Raw genomic sequence first — 21,967 nt, 5'->3', positions numbered from 1 at the left:
AATAGTAAGTACAGAAAAGGAACTAGGAACAAGGGAAGATACAACAAAAAGAAGAGAATTGGCGGACAAAAAATAAAATACGAAACATTACAAATGTATAAGGTGGAGAAGAACATAATGAAAATAAAGCAGAAGTATTGTGAGCTAGGAGAAAAAACACACAAAATATTAGCCTGGGAACTTAAAACGGAACAAGCTAAAAGAACGGTATTGGCATCAAGGAAAAAGGACAAACAAATTACATATAACCCAACAGAGATTAATGAGAACTTTAAGGAATTCTATGAACAGTTATACCAGACTGAGAACGAGGGGAAAGAAGACAAAATAGATGAGTTTTTAGCTAAAATTGAACTACCGAAATTGTAAGAAGAGGAGCTAAACAAATTGATAAAACCATTTGAAATAGAGGAAATACAGGATATATTAAAAAACCTGCCGAACAATAAAACACCTGGAGAGGATGGACTCCCAATAGAATTCTATAAAACATTTAAAGAGTTATTAATTCCTCCTCTCCTAGAAGTAATGAACCAGATAGAAGAAACACAAAACATGCCAGATTCATGTAAAACAGCAATAATTACAGTAATACCAAAGACGGGGAAAGATCCACTAACACCAGCATCATATAGACCAATATCTCTACTTAATTCAGATTATAAGATAATAGCAAAACTATTAGCAAACAGATTGGCCGACTGTGTACCAAAAATAGTAAAGCAAGATCAAACTGGATTTATTAAGAAAAGACAAACAGCAGATAATGTCTGTAAGTTCATTAATTTAATCCATGCAGTACAAGGAAATTAGATACCAACAGTGGCTGCTGCTTTAGATGCAGAAAAAGGTTTTGACAGGGTAGAATGGAATTATTTATTTAAAGTATTACAGAGTATACCTACCAGAAAAATATTTCTTTGGCTTGGCTTCGCGGACGAAGATTTATAACCAGAAAAATATATTAATTGGATTAAAGCATTATATAAGGGACCATTGGCAAAGGTGACAATAAATGGATATGTATCGAACCAATTTAAATTAAGTAGGTCAACTAGGTAAGGATGTCCACTATCTCCCTCACTGTTCGCTTTAGCAATAGAACCATTGGCAGAACTGATAAGAACAGAAATTAAAATAAAAGGGGTAAAAATAAAGGAGAAAGAGTATAAAATCAGTTTATTTGCAGATGACATCATAGTACACTTAACAGAACCAGAAATATCAATAAAAGAACTACATAAGAAATTGAAGGAATATGGAGAAATATCGGGGTACAAGATCAACACAAATAAAAGTGAAGGAATGCCAATGAATAATGCGGATTACACAGAGTTTAAAAAAGAATCACCATTTAAATGGCAAACACAAGCAATCCGATACCTAGGTATTAGATTAGATAATAATTTAGGCCACCTATACAAATTAAATTATCAGCCATTAATGAAGAAATTACAAGAAGACTTAGAATATTGGAAAGAATTGCCACTAACATTGATAGGGAGGGTAAATTGCATTAAAATGAATGTCTTCCCAAGGATACAATACCTATTTCAATCATTGCCAATTCCCTTAACAGAGAAATTCTTCAATGAACTAAATTTGGAGTTCTGTGTGCAGTTCTGGTCGCCTAATTATAGGAAGGATATAAACAGAGTGGAGAGAGTGCAGAGAAGGTTTACCAGAATGTTACCTGGGTTTAAGCATCTAGAATATAGGGAGAGATTGGACAGATTAGGTCTTTATTCTTTGGAGCGTAGAAGGTTGAGAGGGGATTTGATAGAAGTATTTAAGATTATGAAAGGGATAGACAGAGTGGATGTGGATAGACTATTTCCATTAAGAGGAGGAAAGATTAAAACAAGAGGACATGAGTTAAGAATTAAGGAGCAGAGGTTTAGAGGTAACATGAGGGAGAACTTCTTTACTCAGAGAGTGGTAGCCGTGTGGAATGATCTTCCGGGAGAAATAGTGGCGGCGGAGTCAATTGTATTATTTAAGAAAAGGTTGGACAGGTATATGGATGAGAAGAAGATGGAGGGTTATGGGCATTGTGCAGGGAGGTGGGACTAGAAAGGGGTGTTTGGTTCAGTGCAGACTAGAAGGGCCTAATGGCCTGTTTCCGTGCTGTAATTGTTATGTTATGTTATGTTATAAGGAAATTCTTATGGAAAGGGGAGAAACCGAGGATAGCGCTAGATAAATTAAGAGTGGTACAAACAAGGTGGTTTGCAGCTACCAAACTTTAAAAATTATTATAGAGCAGCACAATTAAGGTATCTATCAGATTTTTATCAAACAAGGGAAAAACCAGATTGGACCAAGATAGAGCTAGATAAAATAGTGGAGAGGATCAAATTCCTGGGTGTCAACATCTCCAAGGGACTATCCTGGATCCTCCATGTTGATGCAATCGCAAAGAAGGCTCGCCACCGGCTGCACTTTGTGAGATGTCTGAGGTCATTGAAGACTCGAAAACTTCTACAGGTGGTACCGTGGAGAGGAGCATTCTGTCTGGTTGCATCACTGCCAAATCTCAGGACAAGAATAAACTCCAGAGGGTTGTTAACTTGCCCTGTGACATCACAGGCACCAGATTTCACTCCGTCGAGGGCATTGACATGAGGCAGTGTCTTAAAAAAAGCGGCCTCTATCCTCAAAGACCCCCACCACCCAAGCCCTGCCCTCTTCACTCTGCTACCATTGGGGAGAAGGTACAGGAGTCGAAAGACAAGCTGAACAAGGACAGCTTCTTCCCCACTGCCATCAGATTCCTGAATAATCAATGAACCAAAGACACTGCACTATTATTTTTTATTGATGGTGATGTTGTAAGATGGTTTAATATGAATGTTTACACTATGACGCTACGGCAAAACACCAAATTTATTGACTTCTTCGTGACAATTGGTTCTGATTCCGAAGAACAAGAAAGTGACGTAAAAACAAAAACCCAAAACTGGGAAACTCAGCAGGTCAAACAGTGTTTTTTATGTAACAAAGGTAAAGATACAGAACCAACATTTCAGGGGCTTGTGCCCTACATCAAGGTATGAGAAAATGTGGGCAGGCACTCAAAGAAAATGATAAGGGGAGAGGGCCGGGAGAGAGCACAGTCCCAAAGGCAGGATAAGGGAGGGAAGGCACACCACCAAGCAGGGGGTGGAGGGGTGGCTCTATGTAGGGAGAGGGAAGGGGATGGACAGCTGGAGGAAAGAAGTCAAAGGATGGGGAGGGAGAATGGAGAGTGGGCTAGCAGAAGCCAGAGAAGTCGACGTTAATGCCATCTAGTTGGTGAGTGCCCAGTCAAGGACTGTTCCTCCAGTTTAGTGGGATAGTACATGAGGCCATGAACAGACTTGGTCAGCATGGGAGTGGGGCAGGAAATTAAAGTGGTTGTCCACTGGGACATCCCCCCTGACACTGATACGGACAGAGGAAGGTGCTCAGTGAGGCACGTTGATTCTGTATCTTCATCTCTGCTATATAAATGACTCTGTTTGGACCTGCTGAGTTTCTCCAGCGTTGTGTTTTTTTTACTTCAACCTCAGACTTTCACGTTTTACTCCAAGAAAGTGACTTGTCTTGTCAAGAAAATCCAGACTTGAATGTTAAACCCTGCCCTTTCCAACACTTCACAGATCTCCCCCGTAAAGGAATAAAAATATACTTAAATTGCACCGGCACCAAATGGTATTTTAAATAACAAGAAATTAATGCAGTGTATGTTTTTAAACAAATTCTCAGTTATCTGGAATCAAAAATTGGTCCTTCTCGTTGTTCTCTTAAGTCTCAAATGACCATTGCTTTTACAGTGTATAGTTTTGTGCTGAATGTTGCATTGAGTCAAGAAAGGTTTTTTTTTCTCACAGCCACATCCAACAGAGATCTGAGTTGAATCTTGAGCCATGCATTCCCTTGGGGAATGTAACCCAATTTTACGACCAAGGAATTGGGTCCAGATTAAATCTCTCCCAAGCTAGAAACTTCTGGCTCCCCAATAGATCCAAAGTCCAAGGTGCAGTCTTGTACCCAGCTGGTGTGGTTAGCAAAGTGACAAATCAGGCAGGAAATCTACAGGGAATGAAGTGCAGGTGATCGAGCTTCACAGAGAAATAATGATCAAAGACTTCAGGCAGAACTTGAGGAGTTAGGGTCTAGACACTTACAGGAGTGAAAATTATTCAGTGTAATGTGAAGTTACCTACAATCCTGGGATACGGTGGTGGTCTGAGCAAGATATTCAGTAAGAAATTTTCAATGCCCAGCAACCATAAAGTTAATAGGACATATAGTGAGAATATACTATTTGGGTAAAATGCTGAGGTTATTTGGATGTATAGAAGTGTACGTTATCAGGGTATAGAATATAAGACAATGGTTCTCAACCCTTTTCTTTCCACTCATGAACCACCTTAAGTACTCCCTCATTAATCACAGAGCATCTATGCCATAGGGTTCTCTGTGGTTCGTAAGGGATTACTTAAGGTGATATGGAGTGGAAAGAAAAATCACTGGCATAAGATATAGGGGCAGAATTAGGCCATTTGACCCATCACGTCTGCTTTACCTTCCCATCATGAGCTGATCCATTCTCCCCCTCAGCCCCATCCCCCCCTGCCTTCTCCCCACAACCTATGATACCCTGACTATACAACCTCTGTTGAATAAATGGGAATTTCAGAAATAAATGGAGGTCTGCAACTAATGGTGTTCAGCAAGTGCTGGGACCACTGTTGTTGATGACGGACTGTATTTAAGTGTTAGGGACAAAATCATAGGCAGGGTGATTAGTAAGTATGTAGACAACACAAAGTTGGCAATGTTATGGATTGCCAAAGGATGTGCAGAACATACTGTAGATCAGTTGGAAATATGGGGAGATAATGGCAGGTGTAATTTAATCTGGACAAGTGTGAGTTGTTGAACCCTGGGAGGTCAAATGTAAGGGAAAATCTACAGAGAGAGCAGGTCACTAATGTACAGAGGGATCGTGGGGTCTGAATCCAGAACTGTGTGGATGTAGCAACTCACATCCATTGGTCAGTAAAGAAGGCATCTAGCAGACTTGTATCAGTCAGGGCACTGAGTTTAAACATTGGCGTGCCACCTTTCAACTCTATAAAACTAAAGTCACATTTGCAGTATTTGCGTACAGTTCCAGTTTATGCATTACAGGCTTTGGAGAGGGTGCAGAGGAGGTTCACCAAGATTAGAGAGTATTTTCCATTAGGAGAAATTGGACAAAGTTGAATTGTTTTCCCTGGAACACTGCACACAGAGGGAAGACCTAATGGAGGTTTCTAACACCCTGAGAAGCTTGGTAGGGGTAGATAGTTGGAGACTTTTTCCTGGATTGGAAATGCTAAATACCAGAGGACATAGTTTTAAGGTGATTGGGTAAGGTTTACAAAGCACCTTTTTTTTGCAGGTCATTGCACCACGGGAGGGAATAACAGCACATAATGATCATAATATTTAAGAAGGGCATATAAACAGGCTGGTAATGGAGGGATATAGACTAGGTGTGAGTGGAAAGAATTGGTTTAATTTGGCATCATGTTTGACACAGACATCATGAGTCAAATGACATGTGAAAGTTTATGATCAGGGGAGTCCCAGGTTAGGGGGAGTGAAAGAGAAAATATCTTATTCAATAATTATTGGACTTGGGGGCTGTACAATGAGTGGCCCTGCAAGGATTAATTTAGAATTATATTGCTGTTGTACTGCATGGTTAAATGGGATCAACAATGGGAATATATTATTGGGATACAGCAATATGATGATGGAACGTGCAGTGGGAATATATCAAGATACATTTAAGTAAAACACACAATGCTGGAGAATCTTAGCAGTGTACTTTGTAGAACAAAGATAAAGAGACATGACCAATGTTTCGGGCTTAAGCCCTACATCAAGGCATGACAAAATGCAGGCAGGTACCCGCCAGTTATGTTGAATGGTTATGAAAGCGTTGGTTGTGTATCTTTATCTTCGCTATATAAAGGACGCTGTTTGACCTGTTGAGTTTTTCCAATGTTGTGTTTTTTCCTTCATTCACAGTGTCTGTAGACTTCCCTGTTTTACTCCTATCGAGTTACGTTGATGTGTTTCATGGAATGTCACAGGAATTCTCTGTTTAATGGGAGGTACTCCTTGCACGTATTATTACAGTGAGAATATAGGCTTGGGTTTCTGTGCTGCGAGTATTATTTGGATGAGTGCTGAGATTAGTAGAACGTACCATGAGAATATACTGTTGAGGTGCCTGCTTATAAATGAACAGGCTGTATGGTGGGGACAGGACTTAGGGTAGTAACATGTCTCTTATTAGGATGAACATACCACACATGTTGTGAATATTTGAATATAAAACAATTATGAGGCATACAATCGGATATTACATGGCTTCAGTGCAAAGGAGGTATTGGATTAATACCAGGGTTAATAGGGTATAAAGTGAGATATAATAGAAAGATTCTTGATTTTCAAATCTCACGTGTGAGAAGGGTTGCTTCTCCTTGCTCAGGTCCGCTGTTCTATGCTGATAGGTGGGAAAATCCATAATGGAAGCTGCCTCCAAAAGTAACCTGAAGAGAGTGACGCTGGAACTCGGGGGCAAGAATCCCTTTGTCGTGTTCGCCGACTCTGATTGTAAGAGGATTATTTTTCTTGTTTTCTGTGTTTCATTTTTTAAGTATTTTACCGTTTCCATTCATTTAAAACTCGGTGTGGTAAATCTTTTAAATTCTCAACCTCAGATGATTATGGGGTCACAGCAGTTTATAGTAAAAACACAGAGATGCTGGTGGAACTCAGCCAGCCTCACTGTGTCCACAGGGGGTAAAGTAGCCCCCGACTTACAACTTATGTGACTTACGGTACATACCACTAAATAAAGAAGAAATATAAAAATTTGGGGGTGAAAGTAGGGGCCTGTCCCCAACAACTAACCAAGGCCCACCCTGTCCCCAACAACTGACCAAGGCCCACCCTGTCCCCAACAACTAACCAAGGCCCACCCTGTCCCCAACAACTGACCAAGGCCCACCCTGTCCCCAACAACTGACCAAGGCCCACCCTGTCCCCAACAACTGACCAAGGCCCACCCTGACCCCAACAACTGACCAAGGCCCACCCTGTCCCCAACAACTAACCAAGGCCCACCCTGTCCCCAACAACTGACCAAGGCCCACCCTGTCCCCAACAACTGACCAAGGCCCACCCTGTCCCCAACAACTAACCAAGGCCCATCCTGTCCCCAACCACTAACCAAGGCCCACCCTGTCCCCAGCAACTAACCAAGGCCCACCTTGTCCCCAACAACTGAGCAAGACCCAACACTGTGCCCACAACTGAACCAGACCCAATACCCTGTCCCCAACAACACAGACCCAACACTGTGCCCACATCAACTGACCCAGACCCAACAACTGACCCAGACCCAACACTGTGCCACATCAACTGACCCAGACCCAACACCCTGTCCCCAACAACACAGACTCAACACCGTGCCCACAACAAACTGACCCAGGCCCAACACCCTGCCCCCAACAACACAGACTCAACACTGTGCCCACAACAACTGACCCAGACCCAACACCCTGTCCCCAACAACTGACCCAGACCCAACACCCTGTCCCCAGCAACTGACCCAAACCCAACACCCTGTCCAGCTGCCTCACCCCTAGCACCTTCTCCAACTATGGTGATGCCAGTGATGTATAGATGGTCCTGAGTCACACGAAAACTCCGCCATGGTTTCTGCACATCTCTGAATCTGGGACCAAAGTATCTCAGGGAGGTCTCAGGGCGAGATTCTTATTGAGTTCTCTTTCAGTGAGGATTTAGCCAAGCACTTTGAAAGCTTTTGTTTCCTCCTCAGTGGACTTGGCTGTGGACTGTGCCTCACAGGGGGCCTTCTTTAACCAGGGCCAATGCTGCACAGCCGCCGCTCGAATATTTGTGGAGGAGCCGGTGTACAAGGAGTTTGTACGGCGCAGCGTGGAAAGAGTTAAACGGCGAGTGGTGGGCAACCCCCTCGATCCAAAAACAGAACAAGGACCCCAGGTAAGAGGAAGCTCTCAGCATCCCACCTCCAGTGGAGAAGATTGGATTATCCTGTAGTGTTCTTCTGGGTGAAGGGAACGTATCTCATGGAGGGACCGTTGAACCGGAACTGTAGAGGGGAAAGATTTGTCGTGGGGATGGGTGCGTGTGGTTAGATCAGTGCATTGTGTGGATGGTGGATAAATTGTGGATAGATCGATGGTTCTCAACATTATTTTTCTAGTCACATACCACCTAAATAATCCCTTACTAATCACAATGCCAATGACATCCTTTGGTATAGGTGCTCTGTGGTTAGTAAAGGATAACTTAAGGCAGTATATGAGTGGAAAGAAAAAAGGTTGAGAACCACTGGGATAGACTATGAAGCAAGGTTGATTGAGCTTGGGCTTTTCTCTTTAGAGTGACAAAGAATAAGAGGAGACTTAACATACAAGGTTATGAGTGGCTTTGATAGGGTGGACAGCCAGCACCTCTCTCCTGGGGCAACAAGAGCAAATACCAGAGGATGTCCGCTTAGGTTCTCAACCTTCGTTTTTCCACTCACCTACCACCATAAGTGCTCCCTTACTGATCACAGACCACCTAAGCCCTAGGATGTTATGAGTGCTCTGTGGTTGGTAAGGGATTACTTAAGGTGGTAGATAAGTGGAAATAATAAAAGATTGAGAACCACTGGTTTAAGGTGTGGGGAGGGAAGTTAAAGGGAGTTGTCAGAGGTAACTATTTTTTACACACAGAGTGGTGGGTGTCTGGAATGCATTGCCGGGGGAGTTGGTGGAGGCTGGTACAGTAGGGATATTTAAAAGACTCGTAGACGAATGGGCATTAGGGAGGTAAAAAATTAGATTGTTGTGGAGTAGGTTTACATTGGCCGCCACAATATCATGGGCTTAAGGGCCTTTAGAGTGCTGTAATGTTCTGTGTTCTGTGGATCATTGGTGTGTCCTCTTCTTGACTATTTATCCTTCGGATTATAAGATGTAGTGTTCATAGTGAGGCGTCCCTCCCATTGGGATAGTCCGTACAAGCCTGCAGTCAAATCTCATCTCCATCTCTCTCCATCCAATGCAGATCAACCAAGAGCAGTTGAACAAAATTCTGAGCCTCATCGAGAGTGGCAAGAGGGAAGGGGCCAGGCTGGAGTGTGGCGGCTGTGTCTTTGGAGATGTTGGCCATTACATCCAGCCCACAGTCTTTTCAGAGGTGACGGACAGCATGCGCATCGCAAAGGAGGAGGTACTCTCACATCAACCAAAGCATTAAATGGCAATATAACTTAAGCATTGAATGGATGTCACCAATGTCTTTCATGTGGTACAGATCTTTGGACCCGTTCAAGTGATCATGAAGTTTAAAAGCACAGAGGAAGTGATTAGAAGAGCCAACAACAGTGAATTTGGGCTGACAGCGGGAGTATTCACCAAGAACCTCGACAAGGCTATGACTGTGTCTTCCTCCCTCCAGTCTGGAACAGTGTGGTAAAAATCAAACCCAACTTTTTCATCTGAAATGAGAATTTTAGTCCCACCTGTATTCCCCTCTGAAGCAAGGTGGGTCAAGGTTAAAGTGGGCATCTGCAGGTTCGATATTTGTCTTTGTATAGAAGGCTGTTAACAACTCCCCAAGGCTCAGGAGCTGTTCTTGGACCTCCAGGTATGTTGAGGAAGGTGGGATCACAAGATAATAGGAGCAGAAGTAGAACTACTGGTCAAGCCCGCCACTCATGAGCTGCTCCATCCTCCCACTCAGCCCCACTCTCCGGCCTTCTTCCCATAACCTTTGATGCTCTGACTAATCAAATACCTGTCAATCTCTGCCTTAAATACACCCAATGACCTCATTCCACAGACATCTATGGCAACAGGTTCCACAGACTCGTGACTCTCTAGCCGCTTTCAGGTGCGTTCTCCGCCAAGAATGGGCCTGCAGAAGCGGACGCAGAGGTTTGGAATTGTCGTTCAGGTGGCAGCCCCAACAGCGCTGCTCTATCCACCTGAAAGGGACAGCTTCACGGGAGGTGCCTCGGAGCGCATCCCGGCTCCTGCCCACTGACGTGACGTCATTTGAGGCACGACAAAGGAGAAGCAGAAGGAACACGGGATTATGGCGGACCCGGAGCAGGCGAGAGAAATACTGATGGTGATTTCAGCCTTTCTCGGGGCTCAGAACGAGATACCTTGCCTGCATATTGTGTTTCCAAATTCGCGCCAAGCAACTCAGGCTGACGGCGTCACTACGACGTCATCAGCCCGCTCCTTAGCAGCCACTTTCAGGCAGCTGCATTCAGGTGCCTAAGGGGACTTCAGTGCTGTGGCAATGAGCCCTCCCGGAGGAGAGTTAGACAGTGCACCTCGGAGACACCTCCTGCTCTTTCAGGTGGGTACCCCGAGAGCTGCATAGGGGTAGAATATGTGGCTTTACATCGGGGTATTCTGGCCACCTGAAAGAGCCTTCTGATTAAAGAATCTTTTCCACATCTCTGTTTTAAATTAATGCCCTTTTATCCTGAAGTTGTACCCTCTTGTCCTAAAATCCCCTACCATGGGAAACATCCCTGCCTCATCGACTCTGTCCAGCCACTTTCAGCCTCCATAAGCTCCCTCCTCATCCTTCTGTACTCCAACAAGTCCAGTCCGAGAGCTGATAAACTTTCCTCATATGCTAACCCTTTCATTCCTGGTATCATTATAATGAATTTTCTCTGAACCCCCTCCAACGCCAGCACATCTTTTCTCAAATAAGGCGCCCAAAACTGTTCACAGCATTCCAAGTTGGACTTACCTGTGCTTTCATCAGTGTCTCCATTATCAAGGGATTAGCCCCTACCCATTTTACCCACCCCCAATGCTTCCCACTGCCTTGAGTGGCTCAGGGTCAACAGAAACTGGGCACGGCAAAGGTGGGAGCAGGGCTGAAGGGTTGCATTGATTGTGACGACAATCATGGAGTGAGAACTGGAGTCAGCTTCAGTGGCTGATCAAAGCCAGAGATGGACTTGTGAGATTTAAGGTCAGCGATGTAGAATCTAAAGGAAAGGTGAGCAGATTTCTTTCAGCAGAATTGCGCTGCTTGATCCAGTGATAACTTACAAAAGAAATGCGGCACACCAGACCTATGCACTGGGTAGGGAATAAGTTTGTCGCTGTGTCAGGGGGCCCTGTGGACTGGATAGGGAATAGGTCTGTTCCTGTGTCAAGGTGGCCCTGAGTACTGGGTAGGGAATAGGTCTGTCCCTGTGTAAAGGTGGCCCTGTACACTGAATAGGGAATAGGTCTGTCCCCGTGTAAAGGAGGCCCTGTGCACAGGGTAGGGAATAGGTCTGTCCCTGTGTCAAGGCGGCCCTATGCACTGGGTAGGGAATGTTTGCTCCTGGGGCTGATCCTATCTAACTTAGCAATCTTAAAGAAGCAAGAATATAACCATATAACAGTTTACAGCTAGAAGCCTGCAGACATGGCCACAGGTGGGGAGGTGCCTGTTGGAGCAGTGGAGAGTTTGTGAGTTTGTGCATCATTTCTGATGCAAGGAGGTTAATGCCATCCCAGAGTGTCCCTATGCACTGCAGTGGTTCCAGGCCAGGGCTTTGCATGTCAGTGAGGATATAACAGAGAATCATACAGCACAGGAGCAGGACTTTCAGCCCACAATGCCTTTGCTGACCACGAATGTCAATTGTGGATGTTGTATTTCATCAAGGAGGCTTTGAATCCATATCCAATTATCACCCGTTGTCTGTTAGTCTGTACTCCTCCCCCCTGCCCATTCTCCCTTTCTCCCCAATGTTTTCATTCAAGAGCCTGCCTGCTTTTACCTCATACCTTGAAGAAGGCCCAAAACGTCCCATGGGCGCTGCGAGACCAGCTGAGTCCCTCCAACATTTCTGTGTTTTTACCACAATCTCAGCATCTGCAGACTTCCATGCTTCTCTACAGTCAAGACACACTGTTGTTCTAGATGGATGGAAACCTCACAGAGATTTGGGAAGCAGCTGTTTGGAGATGATTGAGGAGGACTGTTGTGGGAGGCAACAACACTCTATTTGGTTGCTGCAATCAGATTTGTCTCCTTTCTTGAGGGTCACAGTCTTCTCTGAGCTCTGCTGATGTTTTGAAACATGACTGAAATCCTTCAGTCACAAATTCACAATCTAATTGTCCATATCAAGGAGGAGAATTATATATTCAGATTTCAGATTGATTGTCAGAGTCCATACATGACATCACATACAACCCTGAGACTCTTTTTTCCCGCAGGCACTTACTGGTAGTGCAAAAAGAAAACTGTACACATGTAAAGAAAGAAAGAAATATAAACCAACTGTGCAAAACAGAGAGAGAAAAAAATCAATAAAGTGCATATGTAAGAGTCTTTAAATGAGGCCCTGATTGAGTTTGTCGTTGAGGAGTCTGGTGGTGGAGGGGTAGCAGCTGTTTCTGAACCTGGTGGGGCGAGTCTTGTGGCACCTGCACCTCTTTCCCAATGGTAACAGCGAGAACACCTCTCTGCTCTCATCATCTGCCACTCCCTGACAGCAGTGTTCCCTGTAGGTATTCTCGATGGTGGGGAGACTTTTGCCTGTGATGTCCTGGGCTGCATCCACTCTCTTTTGCAGGGCTTTACGCTCAGGGGAATTGATGTCTCCATACCAGGAATGCACTAATAATGATTGTCTTCCGACAATGTAATACTCTCTCAGTAAGGCACCTGCAGCATCCAATTCAGGTGTCTAGAGTGAGATTTGTACGCAATTTCTTCCAGTTCTGGTGTGAGAAGTAGATAACACGGTGCTCCAAACTTGCAACCTAAATATTAACTGTAAAATTATTGCAGACATATTTTAAAAAACTCAATTTGAACCCAAATCTTTGAGAAGGAGGAGTCTGAACAATCTCTTTCCTAATTCAAGTTATAGCTTTAACACTCTGAAGAGTTAGCCCCCTCCCTCGTGCGATCGTTGTGAGAAGACTTGCTACACCTATTCGCCTGAGGTCGAAGCAGCAAATATACCTTTGCAGGCGCCTCTCTGTGGTTCAGCGGCAGGAGCAGGTTCCTGGTGTTCATAGGCCAGGAGACAGGTGGCAGCCCTGGCCTCTTGTCCAGGATGGGGGAAGATGCAGCTGCTTAACCCGACTTTCGTGTTCTTTTGCAGGATTAACTGCTACAACGCTCTCCATGTTCAGGCACCTTTCGGAGGCTTCAAAATGTCCGGAAGTGGGCGAGAAATGTAAGAAGCCAGTATTTTATATTTGTAGTTTTCCCAGTTGTTTGCATAAAGGGATTCACTTCCCAGAAAGCAATAGCAGGTCAGAATCGGAATCAGAATCAGAATTTATCGTCATGAACACGTTATGAAATTTGTTGTTTTATGGCAGTGTCACAGGGCAAATATTTCAATAAACCACATTTCAAAATAAATAATATAGTGCAAGAAAAAGTCAAAGTGAGGCAGTGTCTTTGGTTCATTATTCCTTCAGGAATCTGATGGTGGAGGGGAAGACGCTGTCCCTGTGCCACTGAGTGCTCGTCTTCAGGCTCCTGTACCTTTTTCCCGATGGTAGGAAGGTAAAGAGGGCACGGCCTGTGTGATGCACTGTTGTACAGAAAGCAGACGCAAAGACTGATCAACGGGCTTTATTTCACTTAAAGTCCCTGCTACAGTTACCTGTGGTTAGCTGTGCTGGCTCCGTGTGACTGAGCTCGAGGGGCCAGATGCGGCTTATATCCCGGCGGATGATTGGCATTCGACCGGGTGGGACTTTGTCCATTCAGATCGGCTGATTGACAACCGGCCAGGTGTTGTCTTGTCCTCCAGTGCTCTTCTTGCAGGTACACAGGTCACCCCCTGAGGTAGGCTAGCAGTGTATCACCACAGCCTAGGTGGTGGGGGTCCTTGGCTGTTTTCTTAAGACACCACCTCTTGTAGATGTCCTAAATGGAGTGAAGTCTGGTGCCTGTGATGTCCCGGGCTGAGTTAACAACCCTCTGGAGCTTTTTTTCCCCTTTCCCAAAGCATTGGCGCCTTCTTATGGGGCAGTGACGCAACCAGCCAGAACAGACACTTGAACGAATGAGAAAGGAATAGGTGGGGATGTAACTGGTCCACTTCAGGCCCCTGCAATAGGATGGGTGTCCTATTTGCAACAATTAAAGGTCTGGAACAGATGAGTGGGTATGCCTCAGGAATAGATCTGCATCTTTGGATGGATCGATACAAGCATCCCGCAGGAAAATCTACAGTTCTAGACGTGGAATGAGTAGTTGGACTAAGTAGGTTTCCTGGAAAATAGTAGAAATATACAAAAGATAGGCAGAATTATCTCTAATTGGTAGTGCAAAAAATAAATGGTACACAGCATAAACATGTATACAAATAAGAGAACTGTAAACAGATAAATAATGTAAACAAACTGACTGTGCAATACAGAGAGAACAAATAAATAAATCAATGAAGTGTAAATGAGTCCTTAAATGAGACTCTAATTGAGTTTTTCGTTAAGGAGTTCAATGGTGGGAGCAGCTGTTCCTGAGCCTGGTGGGTGCAAGTCTTGTGGCCCCTAGACCTCGTTTCCTGATGGCGGGAACGAGAACAGAGGGTGCGTTGGGTGGTGAAGGTCTTCGATGGTTGCTGCTGCTCTCCGACAGCAGTGATCCCTGTAGATGTTCTCAATAGTGGGGAGGATTTTGCCTTTGATGTCCTGGCTTGTGTCCTTCTGGAGGGCTTTATGCTCAGGGGTATTGGTGTTCAAATACCAGATCGTGATGCAGCCGGTCTGTAATAATTAAGTAATGACATCTGGCTGTTACATTTCTGTAACTCTTCGGTCCCACAGCCCAGCTTTCATTTGAGGATTGTTCCAAAGTATGAGTTCTGCAAAGCCTCTATCCCCACTGCCTTCGGTACTCAGGACCCCCTTCTCATCCCCCACCACCTGCACATCCTTTACAATAGCTAGTTCTGAGGAAACAACTAGCTGAGGAGGGCTCATCTTGGGGGCAGGGGTGCGCTCTCAAGTCACTGAAAAACAGTGTTTATTTTATTCCATCTTGTTATTTGTTATTGAATTTTCTGTTGAAGCAGAAATTTCCAGAATGCAACAACATACTGTGTCCAAATAAAGTCCATAGATTCACCACCCTCCGGGAAAAGCAGTTTCTCCTCTAAAGCAGAGGGGATTAGCTCAGATAGACAATTTGGTTGGCATGAACAGGTTGGGCTGAAGGGGCCTGTTCTGTGCTATATACCTTCACGATTCCATGACTTAATATGGGTCTGTTTCTGCCCCAGCCTCATTTGGATTCAGAATCAAAATTTATTGTCATGAACATGTGTCACAAAATCCAAAGTTTTGCAGTATCATTTCAGGTATAAAATTGCTATAAATTACATTTTTTTTAAAAATAAATTTATTAGTGCAACAGAAGAAAAAGGTGAGATGGTGTCTGTGGTTCATTGGCCATTCAGAAATCTGATGGCAGAGGAGAAGCTGCTGCTTCTGTACCACTGGGTGTTCGCCTTCAGGCTCCTATACCTCCTTCCTGATGGTTGCAGTAAGAAGAGGTGTGTGGCCTGGGTGGTGAGGGTCCTTGAGGATAGAGGCTGCTTTCTTGAGACACTGCCTCTTGTAGATGTCCTCGATGGAGACTGGTGCCTGTGATGGCACTGGCTGAATCACAACTGCCTGTAGTCTTTTCCTGTCCTGTGCATTTGCTCCTCCATATCAGACAGTGATACCACCAGTCAGAATGCTCTCCACAGTAAACTTGTAGAAATCTACAAGAGTTTTTGGTGACATACTGTATCACCTGAAACTCATCACGAAGTATAGATGCTGGCAAGCCTTCTTCATGATTGTATCGACATAGAAGCCACCAAGACAGATTTTCAGAGATGTTGACGCCCAGGAATTTGACATTCTTAACCCTTTCCACTTCTGACCCCTTGATGAGGACTGGTTTGTGTTCTCCTGACTTCCCCCACGATCACTTCATTCGTTTTGCTAACGTTGAGGGCAAGGTTGTTGTGACACCACTAAACTTAGCTGATCTATCTCTAGGGGTGCAGTGCTAATTTTCTTGATGTTGGAGCTCTCCAAAAGCGGCAACAAGGAGGTTCCAGAGCCACCCCACAAGGTGGCTGGAGCAGCCACCTGTGGTGGCTAGAGTGGTTCTCTGGTGAGCTCCGGAAGCACTGCATCCCTGTCTATCTCCCTCCTGTAGGTTTCTTCATTGCCATTTGTGGTGTTTTATGGCAGATTTGAAGATGGCATTAGAGTTGTGCCTGGCCACAGTCATAGGTGTAGAGCGAGTAGAGTAGTGGGCTAAGCACGCATTCCAAGGGTGCGCCTGTGTTGATTGTCACTGAAGAGGAGATGTTGATTCCAATTTGTACTGACTGTGATCTTCCAATGAGGAAGTTGTGGTGGAACACGGTAGAGCAGGTGTGACCTCACCCGACTGTACAGGCTGGCCCACCTCCGACTCCGCAACTCTTCCCCATAAGATTCCCAATAAAGGCTGAGAGCCCTAGTCTCTTCCCTCCATACCAGCTTTGGATCCGGGCCAGTAGCATGTAGAGACAGGCCTGATGTTTCTGGATATTAAAGCCTTTAATCACTCACGTCGAGTCTGCTTGTGGTTATTGATCATGCTACCGAAGTCAAGAATCTATTTACAGAGGGAGGTTGGAATTAACCTGAATTAAGGATTTTGACCTGGTTACAGATAAGGCAGCTAAATCTCAGCCCATCACTTTCTGCCTGGTTCCTGGCTGCACCGTTATTACACTGCACACCCACAGCTTTACAGGGGTGTGACTGCTCTCTAAGACAGCTGTTAGCAATAATTAGCAGACAAAATCAGCATTCAAAAATGCTCTTATTTTACCACAAACTAAAAAGCCCTGTAATTAGCCAAGTATGATGTCTTTTGCAAAGAATAAAGTCGTAGCTTCCTGTTTCTGCTGTTTGATGGTAGCAGCAGGAATTTTTAATCTGATAGTTTTCAGAATAAGTTCAGGTTTTGACTTAAAACACTTTCCCCAACATAGCTGGCCCTAAAGGGTGAGCTGCCAGGTAAGTTTCAGTCGCATTTGTCTTAGTTGTCAGATACTTGCGCTCAGTTAAATGGAAATTTATGCCAACTGAGAATCAAGCAGGAATGTCCAACCAAACTGTGGCTATAATATAAATGTTTGCTCTGTGACGCTGCTACGAAACACCAAAGTTCATGACTTGTTCATGACAATAAATTCTGAGTCTGATTCATTGGTTGAGAAATCCACAGCTAAGTAACTTCATCTACCTGGAACAAGATGCTACTTCTTTCTGTCTCTCATTCGAGGTGGGGGGGGGGGTGGTGAGTTGGGGGAAAAGGATGGAATGGGGCTGACATTAAACGGGCCAATAATTCACAATCTTGTTTACTCATTCATACCAAAACGAAGTTGGGATGTTATGGTAAAGTTGTATAAGACATTGGTGAGGCAAACAATGGGAGTATTGTGTGCAGTTTTGGTCACCGAACTGCAGGAAGGATATCAATAAGATTGAAAGAAGGCAGAAATTTACTAGGATGTTGCCCAGACTTCAGGAACTGAGTTACAGGGAAAGGTTAGGACATTATTCCATGGAATGTAGAAGAATGAAGGGAGATTTGATAGAGGTAAACAAAATGATGATGGGTATAGACAGGGTAAATGTATCAAGATTAGGTGAGATACAAACCAGAGGAGATGGGTTAAGGGTAAAAAAGGAAATGTGAGGGGGAATATGAGGGGGGAACTTCTTCACACAGAGAGTGGTGGGGGTGTGGAACAAGCTGCCACCTGAAGTGGTGAATGTGGGGTCAATTTTAACATTTAAGAAAAATTTGGATAGGTCCATGGATGGGAGGGGTATGGACTGGGTGCAGGTCAATGGGACTAGCCAGAATAATAGTTCAGCACAGACTAGAAGGGCTGAAAGGCCTGTTTTCTGTGCTGTAATGTTCTATGGAGAAAGTAGTGGAGAATTAAAAAAAACAATAGATGCTGGAATTCTGTGGTTTGGGCAGTGTTTTGAAAGAGTTAACAGTTCAGGTTTCAGGTAAAAGAATCAATGCATTTCTATTTTATTCTGGAATTTGCAAAGATGTTAGATACCATTTCTTGCACTCACAGTGATTTCTGACAAAGGGCTCAGGCCCGAAACAATGGTTACTTTCTACGGATGCTCCCTGATCTGCTGAGTTTCTCCGGCATGTTTGTGCAGGGAGGGAAAGATATCATGTTGCTTCCAGAATGCATCGTTTTGCCGTGACCATTTATGTTCAGAACACTGAAGATGATGGTACTTGTGTAGATGGACCCGGCTGGCACTGATCTTTGTTGTGTTGTGCACCACAGGGGCGAATATGGACTCAACGAGTACACAGAAGTGAAAACTGTTACCATCAAACTCTCGCAGAAATGCTGAAGTTATGTGAACGGCGAAGTGATGGTAGAGGAAGTCTGGAGAAAAGTGGAAGGATAAAGAAACACAAGGACACGGACAAAATCGAGTTTTATAACTGGGCAAACCTCCTAAGTTCTTAAAAAAAAATCATTTCTGACTTTGCACAAAGAAAATATTTTTATACTTCCATTAGAACTTGTGGATTTAATCTGATACTTGCATTTTACAGTAACTATTCCCAGGTAGTTAAGGAGAGTGTCTATCATCAGGACTTCAATTTAATTTTTTTTTTGCATATTAATCCTTCAACATAGAAACAAATGAGTCTTAAATCTACTGAATTTCAATCTTGGATTGGAGCTGTTAGGTTTAACCGGTCAGTACCAATTATCCTTTGGCTCTCGGGTAGTGACCATTAAGCACAGCGATCATTTTGCTTCATCTGGAGATAATAAACGTTAATCCATCAGGTTTTCCTGCAGTAAATGCCTTGTGTGTTGAGAAGGATTTGACTGGTGACTTTCCAGTTTTGATGAACTCTGTAGCCATGTTTCGTTGTAAATTATTGGTCGAGTTATGACAATTTCCACCCTACATCGAGACTACTTTCTCATTATACCTTTATAATAAGAGCAAAATACATTTTTAATTATGTGCTCTGATATACCATGTACCACAACTATAACATTAAAAGCCCCAAAAGTAATGATCGATCATTTTCACCATTTATTAAAGTTGTCAGCAGATGTTTTTAAACAAGAAAATCTGTGGATGCAGCCCAAAATGCTCATTACCTTTCACTTCCTGTGGATGCTGCATGACCTGCTGAGTTTCTCCAGCGCTTTTGTGTACCTGCAGATATTCCTAAGTATTAATTTCTTGCCCTCATCAATGGGAAAAGTCAATATTTGGCAACAGCCATTTCAAAGGGGAAGGGGTAACAGTGAATGTAGAGGAAGGGGCAGCTAGACAAATTTAGAAATTAGGAAAAAAAAACATGCTTGGAAAATGGAGAATCCAATGGCTTTGGGAAAAAGAAGAAAGAAATTGATCCAATGTTTCATTCTGTGTTCAGTAGTGTAAAAAGAGTCTTGGAAATAAAGGTTGCTAAGGTTTAGAGAGGCAGTGGGGTGCAATATTGTAGGGTTTTTTTCTGAAAAACAGTTAAAAATATCAGTAACTCTTGTGAAGTGAAAATGTATCCTTGGGTGGTCAACAAATTCTTCCATTTGGATTGAGCTACATGGTTAGTACAGCAGTCACTGTAACACTATTGCAGCATCACCGACCCAGGTTCAAATACAACGCTGTCTGCAAGGAGTGTGTACGTTCTCCCCGTGTCTGTGTGGGTTTCCTCCAGGTTCTCCGTTTTCCTCCCATGTTCCAAAGACATCAGTCGGTTAATTGGTCACATGGGTGTATTTGGCTGGCGCCCGTTGCTGGGCTGTGTCTCTGAGAGTTCTTCAAAACATCCAAACTGTCAGAGGTCAACAGAACAGCCCGCTTCAGAGTTAGAAGCAAGAGGAGTTCCACTGGCCCGACATATCAGGATCAGAATTAGAATTTATGGTTAAGAACGTATCACAAAATGTATTATTCTGCGGCAGCGTCACACAGTGCAAATAGATACGGAACTATAAATCACGGCTCAAAAGTAAATAAACTGTGCAAGAAAATAGGATAAGGTGAGGTCGTGTCTGTGGTTCATTGTCCATTCAGAAATATGAAGGCAGAGGGGGAGTTGCTGTTTCCGTATCGTTGGCAGGTCTCCTGATTTGTGTCCTGAAATCCAAAATCAGCTCCTTGGTTTTGCTCACATTGAGTGCATCTCTTTACCCTCCCGTACACTCCCTCATTGTCACCGACGACGACGGTGCCATTGGCAAATGTGTAGACAGCATTTACAGGGATAAGAGCAGCATAAAGGATAGGGTGTAGGAACAGTTTAATCGACGAGAGGATCAGAAATGGACCAGGGATATCCAGACCAGCTGTTATGAGCCCAAAGGACCCTAAAACCCAGCAGCAATAGATATTCACCAAGACAAGTAGTTTTTAAAACAAAAGTTTTAATCAACTTTAAACATGAAAACAGAATCAAACTTTAACTTATCTCTATACTTAACTAACCCAAATTAACCCCCTTCTAATTCTAAGCGCACGTGTATGTAATGTGTGTGTAAATTTAAGAAAAGTTCTTTGGTTCACAGTTCAATTTCACTTCTTCTTCCAAGTTCTCTGGATGCAGGCAATTCTTATACTGAGCACATTTAACATGAATAAAGTTCACCAGGCTTTGGTGCTCGAAAGGTAAATGTTTACCGCTCAGGAAGGTTCTTACAGGGTTTGCAGAGTGAGATTTGTTGTTCCAGGATTTCCACAACTGAGGTACCACCATTAGTCACCTCAAGATCTCGCAGATGAAACTTTCCACATCAGGGTCTTCCAGATGGTATCCTCTTTCTTCAGGCTACCACAGACTTCCTTTCTGTTCCCCTTATTCCAAGAAAAACATCAGACAGATAGCACTTCCAGCCATCCGCCACTCTGGAACTTTCTGTTTCCAACCAGCTCTTCCTGGTTTGCACTGTTCAGCCGCTTTCAGTGTCTCACACACACAAGCTGAGAGAGCTTGTTAACTTCTCTCTCTCTCTCTCTCTCTCCAACTGAGACTGCCAAAAAGTCCATGTGACTCTCTCACTTGCAAAAACCCCTTCTTCAACAAACAACAGTTCTTCTCCTTGGTCAAGCTGTTGTCTTAGATAAACAAAACCCAGGAGTGACCTTTCTGTGAGCACTTTGCAGAAAGGTCAGAAGCCTTGCAGTTATCCAGCCTGTTTCCAATTGCAAACATTGGTCTATTCATTTCATGATGTAATTTCAATTAGCACCTCCTTGTGAAATGTGCAATAAAAGTCTCCAAAGATCCTGCAATGTTACTGAATATGAATTCTTCAGTCTTTCAAATAAGATCTGTTTTAAAATGTGTGTATGTATGTAACCTACTCTAAATCTTACCAAATTCTCCCAATATTTATCCATTACACAGCAGAAATACTGGCAGCGAGGAAATGCTTCAGAGGAAGTAATCACAATCGTCTTTATTTAGTGATGAGAAACAAAAGACCAGGAGAAAAAGATTTAAGGTGGAGCAAAGACAAATTTTACCCAGCTGAGGTAAAACTAGATACAACAGCTTAAGGTAGCTGTACCAGAACAGTGCATTCAAGGAAGAGAGAGAAAAGATTTGGTTCTTAACAATAGAAAAAGGGGGACAGGCAAAATGGGACCCCTATGAGGAACATATTTATTGGCATAAACAAATAGGGAAGCTTGTGACAAATAACAAAACTTCAGCGGTACAAAAGTTTTGAGTATGGAATGTGAGGAGTGAATTTAAAAAGGGAATTGGGAAAGAGAGCTCATGGAGAGGGATTAACAGGTGAAATCAAGAGAAGCTC

At 43.6% G+C, this 21,967-nt stretch overlaps 1 protein-coding gene across 2 annotated transcripts in view; it reads left to right on the top strand.

The window, feature by feature from the left end:
* Positions 1–21,421, top strand: part of aldh1a3 (aldehyde dehydrogenase 1 family, member A3) — a 109,307-nt gene extending 87,886 nt beyond the window's left edge. For both annotated transcript variants that reach the window (XM_069912076.1, XM_069912077.1), the window contains exons 8-13: positions 6,555–6,657; positions 7,889–8,073; positions 9,148–9,312; positions 9,397–9,554; positions 13,226–13,300; positions 18,458–21,421. In XM_069912076.1, the coding sequence (XP_069768177.1) occupies positions 6,555–6,657; positions 7,889–8,073; positions 9,148–9,312; positions 9,397–9,554; positions 13,226–13,300; positions 18,458–18,527 (756 nt within the window). In that variant the 3' untranslated portion in view covers positions 18,528–21,421. The remainder of the gene's footprint in view (positions 1–6,554; positions 6,658–7,888; positions 8,074–9,147; positions 9,313–9,396; positions 9,555–13,225; positions 13,301–18,457) is intronic.
* Positions 21,422–21,967: the final 546 nt, after the last annotated feature.

This window comes from Narcine bancroftii, chromosome 14, assembly GCF_036971445.1.
Source record: "Narcine bancroftii isolate sNarBan1 chromosome 14, sNarBan1.hap1, whole genome shotgun sequence".
NCBI lineage: Eukaryota > Metazoa > Chordata > Chondrichthyes > Torpediniformes > Narcinidae > Narcine > Narcine bancroftii.
The sequence above is the reverse complement of the archived record's forward strand: the minus strand, read 5'-3'. Positions and strand labels throughout refer to the sequence as shown.